Source organism: Meles meles, chromosome 16, assembly GCF_922984935.1.
Source record: "Meles meles chromosome 16, mMelMel3.1 paternal haplotype, whole genome shotgun sequence".
Lineage (NCBI taxonomy): Eukaryota > Metazoa > Chordata > Mammalia > Carnivora > Mustelidae > Meles > Meles meles.
In genome coordinates this window covers 71,719,494-71,739,481 of record NC_060081.1, presented here as the reverse complement: position 1 = coordinate 71,739,481, position 19,988 = coordinate 71,719,494, and the positions used below count along the sequence as shown (strand labels likewise).

Genomic DNA, 19,988 nt, shown 5'->3' with positions numbered 1-19,988 from the left:
ACATCGATTTGTTTTCTTAGATTTTCTTTATTTGAACCTTCTTGTTTTTATACACTTGGCCATGTTCACAATAATTAAAATAGGACCATATTTGACTCCTTGATAATAAATATGTGTTTATATTTTAAGTGACTGATGGGATTTCAACCAGGAGCCACAAGAAGATATTCGACTAGTCAGCTGTCAACCAGGATTTTGCCTGTATTTGATGATGACTATAAAAAAAATTTTTTTAAAGATTTTATTTATTTTTTTGAGAGAGAGAAAGATCACACACGTAGAGGTAGGGGCAGAGGGAGAAGGGGAATCTGGGCACAGAGACCAATGTGGGGCTCGAACTCACAACCCTGAGATCACGACCCAAACTGAAATCAAGAGCCAGATGCTTAACTGACTGAGCCCCCCAGGCGCCCCTTGATAAGGGCTTTTAGAAGCAACCAGTAATATGAAAACAGGCTTGGTTCATGTCCCTGTACCTGACCTATCCCCGACGGTGACCTACCATGGTCACTATCACCAATGAGATGACAAATGTTCCCATATTCGCAGGTCCGGCCAAGAGCGGGAAGGACAAAAATAAATAAAATAATTCTTAAATTCTTAAAATAGTTTTTGTCCTTACTTTACCAGATGGACACAGGTATAGCTCTCAGGGTTCTTGTTTCCATGTGGGTTATTTTAAGCAGGACTCGGTTGCACTTAACTTTGATCTTCAGTCCCTCCTTTCATTAGTATTTTAGGTCCCGGTATGGCCCCATCCTGTGCCCCCTCAGCTCCCAGACAGCTGTGGGGGAGACATGGTGTTTCCCTTGCGTGGTGTCACGGGCCAGACTCCGGTGTGGGGGCCTGGAGGAGGGAGGTGAAGTCATGAAGGACCCCGGTTCCTCCTCTGCCGAATGTGGTCATTAGCTCTGGTCGCGGAGAGCTGCTAAGAGGAGGAAGTAAGCTGATCCGTGGGAGGGGTCAGTGACTCTGGCGCAGGGGCCGTCATCCCCTCATCTGTTCAGACACAGACCTGCTCTCTCAGCCCCTCCAGCTGCACCCAGCCAAAAAGCTCATATCCCATTAAACTGGTTCGATTTTTAGTTGGGAAAAAAAAAGACAATAATATTTGGTTTTGTAGCCTTTACTCTGTGCTGAGCACTTTAGGTACATTGTGCGTTCACCGCCCCCCCCCCCCCCCCCCCATCGACCACTCTGCGGACGGGGAGATGTGGCGGAAGGTCCTGGCCCCGGGTCCTGCGGCCAGGGAGCAGCAGAGCTGAGCTTTGAACCTGACGCTTCCACTGGAAACCACGCACAGACAACCACGGTGATGAAAACGAGAGCAACGCTTCCTGCGCATGGTGTGTGAAGACTCTGTCGGGCCCCAGAGGGGCTACTTAGCAGTCCCCATTAGAGGGAAGAGAAAGTGAGGCCACACCGTCAAGGCCAGGGGTGGAATTTCTCCATCGCTAGACTCTCTAATGACCCTCTCTCCACGCCCCCTGCTGCAGCCCCCTGAGCTGGGACAGGCAAGGGTTGTGGCCCAAGGTGAAGATTAGAAGAAAGACGAAGCTCTCTTAAACATCACTAAGACCATTGATTTTCCCAATGAAAAGTGGACAGAGGATATGATCAGAAAAGAAATCCCCACAGACGAGGGAGAAAATATCCGCAAAACGCATATCTGACTTAAAAAAAAAAATTGTATCCAAATATATGAAGAACTCCTTCCCTCCAAAAAAAAAAAAGAAATCAATTAAGAAATGGACAAAAGATTTAAATATTGTGGGTATTCACTAAAATGCATGGATTGTAAATCAGTGCATGAAAAGGTGTTCAGAATTATTAGTCACTAGGAAAATGCCGTTAAAACCACAATGAGAGGGGCGCCTGAGTGGCTCAGTGGGTTAAAGCCCCTGCCTTCAGCTCAGGTCACGATCCCAGGGTCCTGGGATCGAGTCCCGCATCAGACTCTCTGCTCAGCAGGGAGCCTGCTTCCTTCCTCTCTCTCTGCCTGCAACTCTGCCTACTTGTGATCTCTGTCTGTCAAATAAATGAAATCTTTAAAAAAAAAAAAAAAACCCCACAATGAGATACAACTAAACACCAATAGGACAGCTAAAATCTAAAAGACCGGCCATACCATGTGTGGACGAGTGAGAAATGTGGAAGACCTAGAGCTCTCGTGCGTGCAGTGCTGGCCCGAGAGCAAAACGGTGCAGCCACTTCGGAAAATAGTTTGATGGTTTCTGAAAAAGTGAAGCATTTTCTTCTCACACAGTCCAGCAGCTGGATTCCTGCACACTGACCCGGAGAAACGGAGACCTGTGGCCACACAAAGACTCGCCCATGGATGCTTATAGCAATTTTATTTGTCATCTCCCCAAACACGAAACAATCCAAATGTCCATCCAGAGGGCAGTGGTCTACCCCCACACTGGCACCATAGGACGCAGCAGGAACAAGGAACGACTGCTGATCCATCGCTGAACCTCCGTCATTACGCTGAGTGAAAGAAGCCAGACCAAAAAAAAAAGGACAGACCATACGATTCCATTTCTATCATTTCTAGAAAAGGCAAACTAATCGGTAGTGACAGAAAGCAGATCACTGGTTGCCTGGGGATGGGGGGAGTGGGAAGGAGGGAGGGAGGGAAGTCAAAGAGGAGGCGTAAGGAGACTTTTTTGGGGGTGACGGATATGTTCACGGTCATAACGGTGCTAGTTTCACTCGTGGGATATGTGCCAAAACTTGTCAAATGTTGACCTTTATATATGGACTTTACTGTATTCTACCTTGAGGAAGCAGTTAAACACAGACACACGCACGGTGAGATACCACTTCTCACCTACTAGAATGGCTAAAATAAAAACCAAACCAAAAACTGGGAATACCAAGTGCTGACAGAGACGTGGAGCAACGGGAACTCTCTCATACATTTCCTGTGGGGCGGGGAGGGGGGGGGCGTGGCACAGAGCTCCGGAAATCACCTTGGCAGGATTTTCTTTTTATCAGGTCAGACACATGCTTACACTACAACCCAACAATCCCATCTTAGGTATTTCTCCCAAGAGAAATGAAAATTTGTGCTCACATAAAAATCTTCACGTGAATGCTGATAGCAGCTTTATTCATAATTGAAAAAAAAAAAAAGGAAACAACTCCAGGGTTCATCCACTGCCGAATAAATAAACACACCATGAAATAGGCAAACGGTGAAGTACTTCATTAGCCCTAAAAAGGAACACATTCCCTTTTTTTTTTTTAAAGATTTTATTTATTTATTTGACAGATCACAAGTAAGCAGAGAGGCAGGCAGAGAGAGGGGGAAGCAGGCTCCCCGCTGAGCAGAGCGCCCGATGTGGGGCTCGATCCCAGGACCCTGAGATCATGACCTGAGCCGAAGGCAGAGGCTTTAACCCACTGAACCACCCAGGCACCCCAAGAAGCACTTTCCTGATGCGCTCCGCCATGTGGATGAACCCCGCAGATGAAAGAAGTTGGCTCCTCGGGGACCAGAGTGTTCTGTTTCTGGTTTCCTGGTCTGGATGCTGGTCCACCAGCTGAATTCATTTTGAGAAAAGACATTGAGCTGAACTCCTCAGGTACATGCACCTCTGTCGGACTGTTATACTTTCCTTTAACACTTAAAATAATAACAATCCCAAGAGTTCGGAAAGAAAAGGGTGACAAGCCAGTCTTCCTCCTGCCCCCGGACCCCAGCCTCCAGGCTCTTCCGCAGAGGACGCCAGACCCAGATGCTGGCACGTGTCTGTATTTACTCCTGAGATGTTCTAGAAAGGCCTCTACAGAGAGGGATTCTTCCCTGCCCCTTGGGCCCTTACTTTTTATTTTTATTTCTTCTAAAAAGCCTTTTTGAGGACAAAAGGTTGGATGAGGACTATGCAGCCAGGTAGGTGTAGACTCGAATTCCTGCTCTGCCCTTATCACCTGGGGGTCACCTTGGGCAAACCACCTCCCTCTGGGATTTGAGTCTCCTCCTCTGCAAAATGGGGACGTGAGAGTAAGAGGGTACGCATTTCCTGGAGGACTGGCTGTTGTGATGAGCTTCATTCCTGGGCCCTGGAACCGGTCGCTCCACCTCAGTCAAGATCCCAGAGAGCCTCTGCCCTCCCACAAGCCTGGGAGAAGAGGGGGAGAGTGAGTGAGACAACTCAGCCATCCCTCCCTCCAAACTCCTCTATGGCTCCCTAGTACTGTATTCTCCACCAAGGCCATCCGTAGCCTTCTTTAATTAATTCAGCAGCCATTCCCTGAGAGCCTGCTGTGTGCCAGGAGCGGCAGCAGGTCATGCCTATCTCAGAGCTCACAGGTGGGGAAGGGTGGTGGGCCGGCGAGGGAGTGGGGGAGGGCTAGGCAGGGTCTGGGGTCTGTTGTTCAGTTAGTGTGAGGCATTGGAGACCAGGACTCAGAAGGCCAGGACTCAGGCAACGTGGAGGTTGCTAGGGGACCGGTAGAGATGGCTGGGAGAGGGCTGGGCGAGAAGAGAATTCTAGAGAAATACATTTCACCATTTCCCTCCCTGTCTCCTCTCCAGAAGGCCTGATTTTGTCAACTGGCACCACTACCCACTGCCCTCCCCTCGCAGGGCTCAAGCCCACAGCTGGCTGTGCTAGAACCACCCCCCCACAGCCCCCCACACCCCTGGCACAGGCACAAGGACATCTCCCGCCCCTTCTTCCTCCTGAGTCTCCAGCGGAAGCCACCGCCTGCAGGTGCCTCCTCTCTTGTCTCCCACTTCCTTTCGGTCCCCTCAGTCTATTTCCCACACACAGAAGAGTCACTCCTCTGTGTAAAATCCCCTGGCAGCTTCCCATGCCTAAGAATAAGATCCGAACACCTGGCCCCCCAGTGCCCTGTAGGCGGGCCACTGCCAGCCTCTCCCACCCCATCTCCTTCCTCTCTCCCCTCCAGCTGCACTGACCTCCACTTGAACACACCAAGTACATTCCCACCTCAGGGCCTTTGCACTTACCATTCCCTCTGCCTGTAGTCTCCTCCTCCTGCTCAGTTCTCTCTGCCAGGCTAACTCCTCCTCCTTCACCAGCTCTGAGAAGGCTCCCCAAATGCCCCCCACATCCTAGACCAAGCTGGCACCCTGTTCCTGGCACTCTTGCCAGGCAACATCACCCCCTCCCTGGACTATCTGAGAACAGGGACTTGCTGTGTACTCGCTGCAGCCTTGTTGGTGCCTGGAACTGGGCCTGGCACACGGTAGGGGCTGAGTGCACGTGCGCTGAGTGCAGGAAGGCCTGAGCTCCCATGGCAGGGTCTCCCGGCGGGGAGTCTCCTGACCTTCTGCAGACCTGCCCTTGGCCCAGAGCAGAGCCCCACGTGAGAGAGTGAGGGCACCGCGGCTCCTCCTTCCCCGTGGAAAGCGGGTCCTGCTCGCAGAAGTCACCCTGACCCAGGGGCAGGGAAGACCCTGTTCCAATCCTGGTGTCTAAAGAGAGTTACCGCATGGCCTCCAAATCGCTCTCCTTTCATTTCCCAAGAGAAAGAAAACATCCCAGTTGGTACATTCAATGTGGCAGTCTCCTGTGGGTCCCATCTTGAGAAGACTGTCACACACGCTCACCTGCTAAAACGGCTAAAATACACAATAACCCCCCCATGCCAACAAAGTGGGTGCAAGGGGACAGGGCCGCGGGAACACTCGCCGACCGCTGGGGGACCGCGCAGGCGCGCGTGCAGAAGTGTGCCCGGCGGCCCAACTCCCAAGTCCATCCCCCACCGCATGGGTGGGCGAAGCACGGCGTGTCCGCCAGTGGCAGGTTACTGGGCCACGGGAAGAACGGAGCGCGGCCACGCTACGTGGAGGGACCCCAAACACACGACGTGGAGGGAAAGCCGCCTCGAAGGGGCACACAGTGCTGTCTGAGCTCACTTCTAGGATTCCACGTGTGCCTGAAGCGTCCAGAAGGGGCCAGTCCTTACAGACAGAAAGCAGGTTAGTGGTCGCCAGGGGCCGCGGGGAGGAGGGGACGGGGAGTGGCTGCTCCTGGGCACGGGGGTTCATTTCGGGATGAAATGCTCTGGAAGACACGGCAGGGATGGTTGCAGGCTCCTGCGCACTTGCTAGAAACTGCTGCATTGTGCCCTTTAAGGGGAAGAAGCGTACGGTACGTGAATTGTAGTTCAATCAAGGCATTAAAATAATCCAAAGACGTCCCAAAGAAATCCCGTGGCCTCCCCGCTGTATGTTCTTGGGCAGGTCCCATGAGCTGCCTGCGTTCCGTCTGTCTCTCTCCTGCTCAGGACCGACCCACCCCTGGGCAGACAACCCTGCACTGTAAATACTCGGGCTTTCAGGGAGTTATGGCCTCTGGGGGCTGGACAATGCTGCCCAGAGACACGGAGGCTGAAGACAAAGCTCACAGCGGTCCCCACCATGGGCCCCGAACGGCTCGCAGATGTCACCCCACAGCCCTCGGGAAAGAGACACGGTGACTGTCTTCACCCTGGGATGTTGCCACCCCTTGAACATCCTTCTTCAGTGTGTGTGTGTGTGCGTGTATGTGCGTGTGTGTGTGTGTGTGTGTGTGTGTGTTGTTTCTGTTTAGAAAAAAACCACATGCTCGTTACAGAAAATTCAGAGATCTCTCCAGAAGGGAATTAAAACCCCAGCGTCCGTGCCGTCCAGACAGAAGCCCCGCGGACCCCGCAGGGCACACATTTCCCTCTCCGAGAAGGCAACAGTGCGTGAAATGGGAGGTAAAACTTAACAGAAATGGGATCGTACTATCTTTTCAGGCCGCCCTACAAGTTGCTGCCTGCACTTGTCAGCACGTGTGGGTACCTTTCAAGTCCCCATGGGAGCATCTGGTTTCTCCCTTAAAGGACTGATTGATTGATTGATTGTAAGTCAAGAGAGGCTCTTTGGAAGAAGCAACGATAGTAGAAGTACAAGTAAAAATTCTATCGAATGAAATATCCTCTTCCTCACTAGCACCTGAACCTACACCCAGAGAAAATCCCTATGAGCGGTATTTCTTCCAGATCCTTCTTTTTTCTTTTCTCTTTCTTGCCCTTCTTTCCTTCCTGCCACAAGCCCAGGAACGTCAGGATCTCCGAGAGCGACCACAAGCTTGGAGGGGCAAGGAAGGAATGGAACAGCCACCTGGGGGTGCCCAGAGTGTGTCCAAGGCCCACGGCGCACAGGGGAATCAGACCAGGTGGGTGGTCCCACCCTCATGGAGCTCCTAGTCGGGAAGCCTCTCTCCTGGTCTGCGGGGGCCACGCACCCCACCCCAGTACCGCTGGGGACGGAGCTCTCTTTTCCCTGTCCACCCCTCTCCCATATCGCCACACACTTTTGGCTGCCTACTGGCTGGAGAAGGGTGTGTGGGTTTTTTTTAAGAAGACTGGGAACAAAATGGGCCCCTCTGTGCCAGAGCTGTTTGACAGGCCAAGATAAAGAGACTCTGGGGGCACCTGGGTGGCTCAGTGGGTTAAAGCCTCTGCTTTCGGCTCAGGTCATGATCCCAGGGTCTTGGGATCGAGCCCCGCATCAGGCTCTCTGCTCTGCAGGTAGCCTGCCTCCTCCTCTCTCTGCCTGCCTCTCTGCCTACTTGTGATCTCTGTCTGTCAAATAAATAAAATCTTAAAAAAAAAAAAAAAAAAAGATTCAGACTCTGTTCTACTGCAATTTGAAAAGTTGTAATTACACCGACCCCAAAGGTAGAAGGAGCCAAATGACAACAGTAAAAAAAGAAGGTCAAAGTTCGACTCCCAGCTCTGCCCCTTATTTGCTCTGTGTCCCCGGGCTAGTTACTTAACCTCTCTGTGCCTTGGTTTTCTTTTTCTTGAGTGGCTGTGTAAGTTTAATGAGTCAATCCGTGTGAGGTGCTCGGCATGGTGCCCAGCACATAGAAAGCGCCCCTTAAGTGTGGTGGCCGTTCTGTATTTCTTAGGGGCACCCATGTGTTCATTCACCATTCAGCAAGATTTTACCAAGTGTGCACCTCCCACGCAAGAGACGTGAGGCCACAGCGATCGGACAGGGAGCAGAGCAGACAATGTTTCCACTTGCAGGGAGCAGACATTCTGGTGGGCAAGACAGTCAACACAGAAACTGTGAACAGAGAAAATATGGTTTGTCGGATGGTGACAAGTGCTTTGGAGAAAAACATCTCAACAGGGAAGACACTGGGTGCAAACCAGAGAGGGACAGTTGGAGGAGTCAGTGTATGGCTCTCTGAGGGAGGAGAGGAGGTGAGTGCAAAGGCCCTGAGGTGACAGAGGGCCCGGGAGGGTGGAGGGAGTTGAGGGCATGGGGGAGGGGCTGAGGCAGAGGTGCGGGGCCAGACGGAGTCAGCGCCTGTGGGCCATGGGGAGGACTCTGGCTTTTCTGTCGCTGAGATTGGAGCCTGTGCACATGTAAATATGTGTATTTTTTTTAAAGATTTTATTTATTTATTTGACAGAGAGAGATCACAAGTAGGCAGAGAGAGAGGGGGAAGCAGGCGCCCTGCTGAGCCCAGAGCCTGATGCGGGACTCGATCCCAGGACCCCAAGATCATGACCTGAGCCGAAGGCAGCGGCTTAACCCACTGAGCCACCCAGGCGCCCTAAATATGTGTATTTTTAAATTTAGACAGACACAAACTGAGCTCTCTGCACAGTAAAGGCACTGGGGAAAGGTATGCTAATCACATGTCAAATGAGCCTCAGATCTAATCATTCCTCTTTCTTTTAAATTAAAGAATAAACTCCTATAACATGTGACATTAACAATCGGAAAAGCAAAGAGGAGCAGGAAGGACCCGGCTTCCCGCCTGCCAGAGTACCCCCATCCCAGCTCAAGGGACGCCCATAAGTAACCGCCGGGTCCCTAATGGGGCCCAGATGTGCCCGAGGTGGCCCGGGCCCAGCCCTGCCTGCCTGGACACTGCATGGCCATCGGTTTCTTTCCTGGACTTATTTTATAAAGAAGAGCCCAAGGGAGGATCGAATGGCCCTACCAGCCCCTGCTGGTTCCCACCCGATCTCTGGCAACCCTGCAGCTCAGAGCTGTGGCCCAGACAGAGGAGGCAAGCTCTGCCCTACAGGAGAAAGCCGACCAGTAAGAACAGAAGAGCTAGAAAATCACCACTCGGCAGCCACCACAGTAGTAATTGATTTAGGTGAAAATCGCCAATGAGGGCTAAGAGCCGTGGGTGGAAGTTTGAGGAGTAACAGGATATTCACATGGTCGCGGAATGTCTCCCCACAAGATACAGATTAAGTACAAAAGGGGGAAAAGAGGAACTTGATCCCGGCAGACAGCTCCTTAACCAAGTGGCCCAAGCTGATGTCACCATTAATGGGGCAGGCGTACCTCACGGGCCTCGGGACACCTTGCACTGAGAAAGACACAACGCCAGGTGTGTGGTTCTGCCGAGAGCACACTGCCCAAGTGAAACCGCTAGGAAGCGTCAGGAAAGTCTAAGTTGGGGGACATTCTATCAGAGTTGCACAGCGGAAGCGTGCTGGGCCCATAAATTGGGGACATTCTACAGAACACCTGGCCTGAACACTTCAGGGGCTTCGAAATCATGGAAGACCAAGAAAAGACCATTTATCCCAGAATAAAGGAGAATAAGGAGAGAGGACAAATGCGTGACCCTGGATCTCACTCCACCCCCAATGGGCTGTTGGGGGATGTCCCTGGGATGGTGGCAGAAACTTGATGATGTCTGTGCCTTAGACAATAGTGTAGCACCGAGGCTCGATATCCTGATTTCCACCATTTGGACTATGCTTGTAGGAAAGAATGTTCTTGTCCTTAAAAATCCACGCTTAAATGTGTAACAGTCCAGGGGACATCATGTCTGCAACTTACTCTCAAATGACTCCGAAGTAAGTAGTGTGTTGGTATGCGTAACCAAGCACAGAGAGAAGACGCGAGCAGGAGAAATGTTCGATATGTTCCAGAATCCATATGAAAGATCCCTGTTTGTTGTGCTTTTCTTCCAACTTTTCTGCCAGGTTAAGTTATTTCAAAATAAACATGTTTTAAAAATCTAAAACACTGGGCCTCGCCATAGAGCACACGATGCTTGATCTCCGGGATGTGAGTTCGAATCCCACACTGGGTGTAGAGATTTCTTTTTTGAAAAAAGAAGTCGTTAAAATAATTTTTTAAAAATCTAAAAAACCGTCTCCCTGCTTCTTCTCCTTTGTTTCAGCAGCCCCATTCCTCCTCCTGTGACTCCCTAGAGAAATGCTTTAGTGTTTTGTTATAAATCCTTCCAGAGCTTCCATATGTAAATACAAACAAGAATGAAGAACATGTTTATTTCCACCCCTTCTACCCGCAAAAAGGAACATGTTCTGCAGGTGATTTTTTTCACTTAGCGATGTGGCTAAGTGGGGACTGTTCCATATCAGGACATAGGACCTTCCTCATTCCTTTGATCCCTATCCCTACCTCAGCTCCTGGGAGCCAACATCCCTTTTTAATAGCCCCAAATAACCCTCGCCCATAAGCACTCAGGTGTGCACCCTGGGCACCGTGCCTCTTGAATGAGCCTTTGGCTCCATAGCCTCCATCACCCTGAGTCAGGCCAGCATCTTTTCTGCCGGGACCTCAGGGCTCCCAGTGATTCTCGCCTCCCCTAACTCCACTAAGTGCACTCTCCTCCAGGAGCCGGGGGACCCCGCATACCAGTGGAGCTGGCTTCATCATTCCCCTGCTTTGGTGCCCCTGGCTACCAGAGGCTGGACTAAAATCCCGACTCCTCACGCCGCACACTCACTCTGCAGGATGTGGGAGCCTCACTGGTCCCACGCTGTCCCCCTAGCTCCACCCGCCCTGGTCTCTCTCTGCAGAGAGCAAGTTCGTTCCAGCCTCCAAGTCTTTTCATTCCATGCTCCCTCGACGCCTGAACTTTCTCCTCCTTCAGGTTTCCACTGGAAAGTCAGCACAGCACCGGCTCGGGCTTATCAAGAGAGCCTGCCCCACGGATCCCTCTAATTCTATCTGAGCGTCTAGACTCGTTTAGTTAGTCACTTGTTTGTTTGCTATCTCCTGGCTAGAACCTAAGCTCTCTGAGTGCCCGGAGGACTGTCTGCTCAAGGCTGTGCCCGGGGGCCTAGAACAGGGCCTGGCACACATGATGCGCATCACGACTGACCGAAGGCCCCTTTCCAGGCTCTGGGGAGGAAGGCAGGGCCCTCATGGCCCCCATTTTGTAGAGGCAGAAACTGGAGGTCCCAGGGGGAAGAGCCTTGTTCTAGGCCCTGACAGGGGCACAACCCAAGCATCCCTGACTCCCAGGAGGATCCAAGCCTGGTACACTCCATTTTAGATGCTGGGGAGGGGCCCCCACGAGACCTGCCCCCGTCCCCCGCGCTAGGAGTGTGTGAAGTCATTTATCCCCTTGCCAGTTGCTATCAGCACCTACTGTGGGTGCCTGTACGTGACAGCCCACGGTCGGCGGACACAGTAGGCCTTCAGCAAATTGGTGCCCAACCCCCATCGCTCCCCCCCCAACGCAACTCCCTAACTTCCCTTCAGGGAGGCCAGCTACAATTTGGCGATTGTTAGAGAACTTTTTTTTTCTTTTGGGAGGAAAGCTGCAAGTCATTAAGGGCTGCTCCCGGCCTGCGGGTCACCATTTCCTGTTTAGAAGAAAGAATCATCTCTCCTTTGGAACATGAAGCTCCCCCCACCCCCGGCCTGACTGTGGGGCTCGGGAGCTCTGGGACGCCTGCAAGGCCTGCTCAGCTCCCCGCAGGAAACTGGCACCTTCAGCACCTTTTGTGCTCAAAAAGGACACTCATTTTCTCCTGGCCCCAGGAGGGCCCCAGAGGTGAGGTCACCGTGACAGCCAGCCAGGAGTGAATTATCCCAGCCCAGGACACAAGCTGACCGTCTTCCCGTCCCGTCCTCGAGCAGGAAGCTGAATGACCCCTACCCTTTGGCCTGGCTTCTCACCCTCTTGGCTCCGGCCTGCCAATTTCCTTGCATCAAAGGCCATTTGGTACCCAGCGGCCAGACAGAGGTGTGCGTCCGACAGGGAGGCCAGAGTGGGGCCCAGAGCCCTTGGAAACAGGAAGGACATCCTCTGTCCCCTTCTCGCTCACTGTAATCCACTCCCGCATCTTGGAGAAGCTGTTCATCCATCCCCGAACGACCTGCAGGGCTGGGGCAAAGCCCAGCAGCCTGTCCAGTTGACAAGACCCAGGGAGCTGGCTTCTTACCCCGTGGGCCTGGTCAGCCTCAAAATGGAAGGATGAGAGAATAAATCCAGGTCACGACGTAAGTGCAAGGAACCTACGCACAGCACCCTGCTGCTCACTGGCCCGCAGGTGTTTCCCACCCTCCGCATCAGACAGGACACCCAGGCTCAGAGGAAACCCATTTGTACAAATAAGGTCCCTGACAGTTGAATTCAGTGGTCCAAAGCCACGTCATGTTTAAGAGGACAGGGTTTAAGCCCATCAGGAATTATCTGAGCTCCTTGAATCCCTGCCCCCTCCTCCCCTCCTGAAGGCCTGTGAAACCCTCACCCCTCTATAAAACGAAGTAGACTTTAATACATAAATTAACCACTTTATTGAATATCAATAAACTGTACATATAACTATACAAAATGTTTCCTTAGTACAAAATGTTGCTTGCAATATAAATACCAGTGTACCTTTTAAAAATGTAAACATCTTCCTCCCGGGGCCACCTGTCAGACCCCAAAAATAGTTCTGGGAGACACATCGGTCGGGCTGAAGCACCCCACTCAGGCCCCCAACAAGTGACAGCAATTACTCACAGTCCCTTTTGGGACTGTTGTTAAATTGCGCATGAGACAGGTGCCACGGTGACCAACAGGAGACTGAGATAGCTGCCCAGGCCTGGGCAACCTGGGGTCTAGACACGTCCTTGTGTCAGTGGCTGCCCACAGGCCCCCAGGCTGAATCTGGGGGTGGATTACGGCACAGTTAGTCACACCTCCTGGAGGGGTGGCCTGAGGGTTCTGGGTCGGGGAGGAATGGGTTCCCCTGGGGGGGGGGGGGCTTCCTATCAGTCTTCCTTTTTGTCCTGGAGCTCAAAGCAGCTGTATCCGAACACCTTTGGATACACAAACCCACACAGAGAGGCCGACTCCAGAACAGTAGGCTGCAAACCACCCTCCCTATCAGCCATCCACAGACATGCCCACAGCAAGGCCTCCCTCAGAGCCCACTGAGGCACCTGGGGCAGAGAGAACTGGAACATGGTCCTCAGAGCCCTGCGGGGCCAACAGAGCCAAACAGGGGAGCTCAGAAGGGAATTCCGTGGCAGTGAGAAGTACGGGGGCACCTTCCTTCTGGAGCTGAGAAGGCTGCGATGCGGGGGGTTGTCTAGAGAGGCAGGAGGAGCCCTGAGGGTCAGCGGGGGCCCCCTGAGCAGCCTGACTCCTGGTGCTTGTGCAGCAGGGACATGCGCGAGAACGTTCGGGAGCACGCCTTGCACTGATACTTCTTGACATCTGAGTGGGTCTGCAGGTGGGCCCGAAGGTTGGAGCGGTCGGCGAAGGCACGGCTGCAGTGGGAGCAGGAAAAGGGCTTCTCGCCTGGTGACACAAACGGGGGTTGAGGGCTAAAACCACTTGGGGTAACAGCTGGCATTTATTTATTGAAATCCCCGCCCACCCACCTACCCACCTGGGCCCTTAAGAGCCCAGATCACCCCACCCCTGAATGAATCCCATGATCCAAAGGCCTGGATATGATTGGGGGCTCTGCCACTTCCCACCATGCGACCTAGAACACGGCATCCGGCTGCTCTGAGCCTCCGGTTGCTCATCTGTAAAATGGAGCTGTTCATCCCCGCCCCTATAAGGGCTGGTAATCCAGAGGTGGTAAATAAAGCACTTATCCAGGCAAGCCAGCTGAGACAATGATGGCAACTGCATTTACTGAACACTTCTTTGTGCCAGAGACAGCGAGGAGCACGGTATGCTCATGTCCCTTAATCCTACCCTTGTCCTCAGTTCAGAGTCCGTGCAACCGAGGCACAGAGAAGCCAAGTAGCATATGCAAGGCCACCCAGCAAGAACCAAGCAGCCTGACTCCAGAACTTCTGATTTTAACCACTATACAGATGGCCTCTCAGTTAAGGGGTCAACAGTGGGTATTTCTCATGATCACTCCTGGATTTACTTCATCTGGGGACGAAGCTGGGGTCAGCCTTAAAGGCTCCCTGGCACACCCCTCCCCTCAATAGGTTCAGCCACTTCTCTGAGCTGCTTCCCCATCACAATGCTGACCACGTTTGGTATTGTCAAGTCTTGTCTGTCCCATAATCAGACAGAGTCCCACGAGAGCAGGGGCCTCCCCTGAATTCATTCCAAGGGCTCAGGGCCTGGGACCCCCAAGAGGCTACAGAAACCTTTTACCTTCTACCTTGCTTAAAACTCCTTCCCACCTGTGGCCCTTACACCACCTGCCTGGCCAAGGTTGTGCTGAAAAAGAGAGTCATGCACGCAGAGCTAGGTACACAGTAAGTGCTCAGTAAGTGCTTATACAATAGCTAAGTCTTTTTTTAAAGGCTCGGAAGAGACTGACCCTTCAATCACCACCAGATAATGCTGTTCACCAACTTTTCCTAATTCCTGCCCCAACTAAGACGAGAAGAGTTCACAGTACAAAAACACTGACAGTGTTGTATTTCGTTTTTTCTTCCTTGGGGGTGCATTTCCTAAATAAAAAATCTGAATAATAACTCATTAAACAAGTACTTATGGAGCCTCCACTCTGCCAGGCAATAGTGCTGAGCATTCTTCACTAAAAAATAGCATTCTACCCTCCCACTCCCAGCATTCTATGCCCCTAGGCCATGGCCCATTTGTTAAATCCCATTGGATTGGATTCCAGTGCCCGTTGGAATTCAAGAGGAGGGAATGAATGAATCCCATCAACCTTCTGGCTGCCTGGGGCACTGTGCTGGGCACTGGGAGGGGTCCAGAAGTCAGATGTCTGAGGTTCACTAAGGAGCCATCCATTCAAGGGTTCAAGTCTCCCAGGCAGAAATACAAGGGAACAGGCCACACCACAGAAGGGGGGAATTCAGCAGGAGACTAGGGAAGGGATGTCTGAGTTAACTGACCTGTCATTATTGAGCACCCTCTGCATACCAGGCCTGAAGGGTCTGAGGACTGCACCATAAGGTCCAAGTGAAGTTCTTCCTCCTTCACAAGCTCCCTTGTGAACTAAGGGCTTACTGTATGCAGGTAAGGATAAGGGCAAGGAGTCCTACTTGCCCCAGGGCACAGAAAGCCACTTCCCTCTCACCTCCTTGGCAGAGATGAAGGAGCCCTGGCTCAGTCTTATGAGCTGGGACTTGGGAAAAGTTTGATTTCCTTCTTTGCTTCAGTTTCCTGATCTGTAAGGTGGGCGTTAGGACATCACCTCCCTCCTAAGGCTGTTGATTTACCGCATTAACCAAGGTGAAAGCAGATATTGGGCAATGCTCCCCCCACCACAGAGCTCAAGTGCTCGGTGAAGTTACCTTTATGTCATGTATGATTAGACACGAACGTGAACAAAGGAGGAAGGAGGCCTTATAGGATGTGATGGGGTGGAGGTCTGTGTGTGCAAGCAGCAGGCACAGACCTGCACCCCTTGCAGATCCCCCACCCCCGCAGACGTCTTTATGGCGATCCTGGCGAGTGTGAAATCGGCACCAGGCCGGCGGGGACAAAGGCCGCTGAGGGGGGCACTGTACATGTGATACTCCCCGGATTAAAGGGGCCTGACACGCTGTGGGCCAGCAGCTGCGGCCGGAACAGGTGCTGGGCACCACTGGCCCATGCACCTGCTCCACCCCCCCCAGCCCCCACCCACTGGGCTCACCATTAAGGCACACAATAGGAGTCAATGAGGATGGTGATGGTGCATTTCAACAGGCTTTTTGTGACCCAGCCGTGCCTTTACATGAAAATGTCCTGATGGGTGGGGAGAGAAGCTGGGGGGCTCAGGGGAGTACCCCAAGGGTTCTGCCTCCTTCAAATAGAGCTCTCTCCAGCTGGGCAATCGCCCAAGACAGAGGCCAGGCAGTTGGACCCTTCTATCAGGTCCGTTCAAAATCAGAGCTATGTGTGCACAAAGAGAAATGGGGAGCCATGGTCTGCCAGCTGGGGAGGATGCCAGGGACACTCTGTAGGAGTAATAATGATACCAATAACGCCTGCAAAAAGCCCGGCCTAACAAACCGCCCCACTGACCCTCATGGCTCAGAGGTCAGCCAGTGGGCCAGGAAATGCCAGAACTGAGGTCTCCAACCCAGTCAGCTTGACCCCAAAGCTGACAGCTATGACCCTTGAACCTTCTACCAAAGTCACTCCCCGAAGAGCAGCCCCAAATATGGTGGCCTCCACCTCTTCAAGTTCTGAAAAGACACAGTGGCTACCTCTCCCACATTTCCAGAAAGTTAGGGGACAGAAGAGACTCCATCTCACATTTATTATGGTTTTGAAACATTAAGACCTAACTGTTTTCTGTTGCCAAAGGTATTCCCAGGTCTGCGGAACAGGACTGAGTTTATCTACTCCGTGCTGGGGTAGATATCTACTCCGTGCTGGGGTAGCTCTCCGTGGGGAGAGCAGATCTGAGAACTATGATAACGAATTATTATGAAGGGACTGAGGAGCCACTGAATCTTGATGGCCAACCTACAAAATGCTGTCAGAATCCACCGTATAGGGTTATGCTATCATAATCCTGAGGCTCAGACATTACATCGCTTGCCCAAGGTCACACAGCATGGAAGCAGAGCAAGTATCAAAACCATTTCTGTGCACTTATGTATCAAGTGGCGGCCCAGCTGCTTTCTTTGATTTAACTGGCGCAGACACCCCGCAAGATGTTCTTATGCTCATTTTACACACGTGTAAAGTGAGGCCCAGAGGTGAAACATTGACTCAAGGTTTGAAGTTCTGGAAGCAGGACTCGAGAGGCAGGTGGGGGGTCTCACAACATCCTGCCTGGCTGGGCTGGGGGAGGGTGGAGTGAGGTGGGCCCCTTCACACCTGGCCTGGCAGCAAGGTGTTGGTTGCACCTCTCCCCTATCCAACTCCAACCCATTTGGTGGAGGAACGGAGACTGCAGAGACAAAGTTATCTACTTCTCCCATCTGCTTAGCTTAGGAACGAATGAATGTTCCTGCCAAACATCTCAGGGAGCCAAGCCCCTGAACGAACGAGCCAGAAGTCAGGAGACTGGAGCCCCAGTTTCCACACTCCGCAAAAATCACAGAAAGCCCAGGAGTTCCCCCAGCCCTGGCAGAGAAGGCAGTGGGGACTGTGAGTAGAAAGGCGGCGGCCCACGGGGACACTCACCGGTGTGGGTCCGGACGTGGCCCTGCAGCAGCCAGGGCCTGGAGAAGGCCTTCCCGCAGGTGCCACAGACGCAGGGCAGCGTGTGGCTGCGGATGTGCATCTTGAGGGCACCCAGGCTGAGGTATTCCTTGTTGCAGTACTTGCAGTTGAAGGCCTTGCGGGTCTGGGAGTCCTTGGCCACGGAGAGCCCGGCCAGCTGCGTGGGCAACTGGCCCAAGCCTGGGAAGGCAACATAGCCCTCGGCCTCCAAGGAAGAGGCTGAGGTGGAAGAGAAGGACGAAGGAGCCGGTGAGGGGGGGCTGGGGGGCTGGGAGCCTTTCCCACTGTCCTCGTCCGACAGGGAGGTCAGCTCCACGGCCTTGGGGACCTCCTGGGGCAGAAGGGAGGCCCAGCCGATGGGCTGGGCTTGGGGTGCCAGGAGAGAGTCCCAGATGAGCGTGGGCAGAGAGGCCGTGGGGTTGAGGACCTCGGGAGGTGGGATGGCCGCCAGCAGGTGGGCCTGGTCGTAGGGCTGCTGGAAGGTAAACTCTGAAGGGAGACGGAGAAAAGGGCAGGGTCAGGCATTCGGTCGCGCAGTCAGTCAACAAACAGAGGTCTGCTGCGGGCGGGGGCCGCGGGGCCGGCACTCAGTACTTACTGGAGAGACGGAAGGGATCACGGCCAGGGCGGCCCCTCCTGCCCGCCCGGAGCCCCTCCTCACCCGGGGCCGCCCGGCTCGCCCGACTCGGTCTCCAGATCTTACACGAAGGGCGCCGCTGTTCACCCCGACTCGGGGGCGCTCCCCCTGTGCCCCCCCATCGCCCGGCCCGCGGGCCAGCGCCGGCGCCTCTCCTCCCCAGGCGCGTGCCCCCCCGTCCCACCTCCGGCCGCGCTCCCCCTCGCTTCCCCGCCGTCGGAGCCCGGCCGCCGCGCAGTCTCCTCACCCCAGACCCCCGCCCTCGGAAAGCCCTCCCCCAACCGCCCGCATCCACCTGCCCCGGGCTCCTCACGCCCCTCCGCCCACTGCCCCGCGCCAGGCCCTTGGGCTCCATTCCGGGCCCTGGACTTGGCCCCCGAGGCCCCCTCCCCCAAGGTGCCCCCCACGAGGCCTTTGCGGGTCTCCCCGAAGCCCCCGGGGTCCCTCACCTCGTCCACTCACCTGGAGAAGAGTCGTGCAGCTCGCTGTAGTTGGGCCTCCGGCGAGAGCAGGCGGACTTCCTGACGAGAAAAGAGCGCGGCATGGTGGCCGAAACAGCCGGGCTTACCGGGTCGCGCAGGGGTCGCGAAGTACTCCACCCGCGAGGCCGTGCCGCTGCGCTGTGAGTGGAGACGCGCCGCCAACTCCTTTAAGTACGCCAGCCTCGGGAGGGGGCGGGGCAGGATTAGACCACGCCCCTTTGTCACCTCCGCGCCAATCGAGGCGCGCCTTCGCCAGAGGCCACGCCCCGAGCAGGTGCGCCGGGGGCTGGCGGGGCTAGCGCCGCGTGGCGCTGGGGGCCGGGCGGGGGCCGCTAGGAGGCCCGGCTGCGGGCGCTGCGCGGATGGCCCCGCAGCGGAGTGCTGGCGGGCGGGCGCCGGGAGCTCCAGGCTAGGCGGGGCCCCCTTCGGGACCCCGCGCCCCCGCCAGCTCAGTGCGGCACGGTCGTCCGCCTCTGGCGCCCCCTGGCGCCGCGCACTGCAGGTCTGGGCACCTGACGTTCCGAAACCTCCTCCGCCTCGGGCTGGGGAGGGGGGCGGAAATTTCCTCGGTCAGGCTGGCGCCTCACAAAGAGCGTGGGATTGACGAGGGACGGTACACATTTCGGGGGAGGATGCGAGGAAACGAACACCTTCACGTGGCTGCTGGCAGTGTGAAATACCACAGCCTTTTTGCAAGGCAATCTGGCATCATCTAGCAAAAGGCATCCATTCCTTCACTTAGCCAATGTTTACTGAGCCCCCGCTACGTGCCAGTCACTATTCCCGGAGCTGGGGTCACAGCCCTGAACAAAACACTCGGGGTCTCTACCGAAGGGCAGCTCGCCGTTTGGTGGGGGAGAGAGACGAAGTAAACAGGGGATAATTAAGCAAAGGGAAGTGTGCTTTGATGCGGGGGGGGGGGGGGGGGAGTCCACAGGGTGCTGTGACAGTCAAGAAGCAGATCACCTGACAGGGGGTCCGGGGCAACTTCCCAGAGGAAGTGAAGAAATAACCGAGGGGAAAGGCCCGAGGTTAGAATCAGTAACTACTTCAGAGTCATTGAGAGCGGCTCCCAGGGATGGGGGTGGGGTGGGCAGGCTGGAGAGGTCAGGTCTGCTGGGCCTCCAGGGCCTAGAGTTTGAACTTTGCCCCAAGGACAGTGGGAGCCAAGACAGGATTTTCAGCTGAGGAGGGACCTGTTAGAGTTTGGTTGGGAAAGATCACTCTGGGCAGGTGGGAGAAAAGAAGCAGGGAAGGGAGGGGCCGAGGTGGGTCTTCTCACCTGTCGGGAGGGGGGGTCATAAATCCTGTGTCTAAGGTACCTAACGCCCAGGTCGGGGGTGGGGTGGGGGGAGGGGGACGGACTGATCAAATGTGGGGTGGGCCCAGGGAGGAACAGCTGGAGTCTCACTCTCAGCTCTGCTGGGAGTCCACCCACTCTCTCCAGACAGGGCCATGCCAGGCCTGGGGTAAGAGTCAGGGCATGGGCGCCTGGGTGGCTCAGTGGGTTAAGCCGCTGCCTTC

The 19,988-nt window shown here is 54.3% G+C and overlaps 1 protein-coding gene across 1 annotated transcript; it reads right to left on the bottom strand.

The window, feature by feature from the left end:
* Nucleotides 1–12,571: 12,571 nt before the first annotated feature.
* Nucleotides 12,572–18,930, bottom strand: SNAI1 (snail family transcriptional repressor 1). The gene is made up of 3 exons (XM_045980162.1): nt 18,445–18,930; nt 17,307–17,834; nt 12,572–13,541 (listed from the first exon to the last, which is right to left on the bottom strand). Exons 1-3 carry the CDS (start codon nt 18,524–18,526, stop codon nt 13,357–13,359), a joined length of 795 nt encoding a protein of 264 aa, XP_045836118.1. The 5' UTR covers nt 18,527–18,930; the 3' UTR covers nt 12,572–13,356.
* Nucleotides 18,931–19,988: the final 1,058 nt, after the last annotated feature.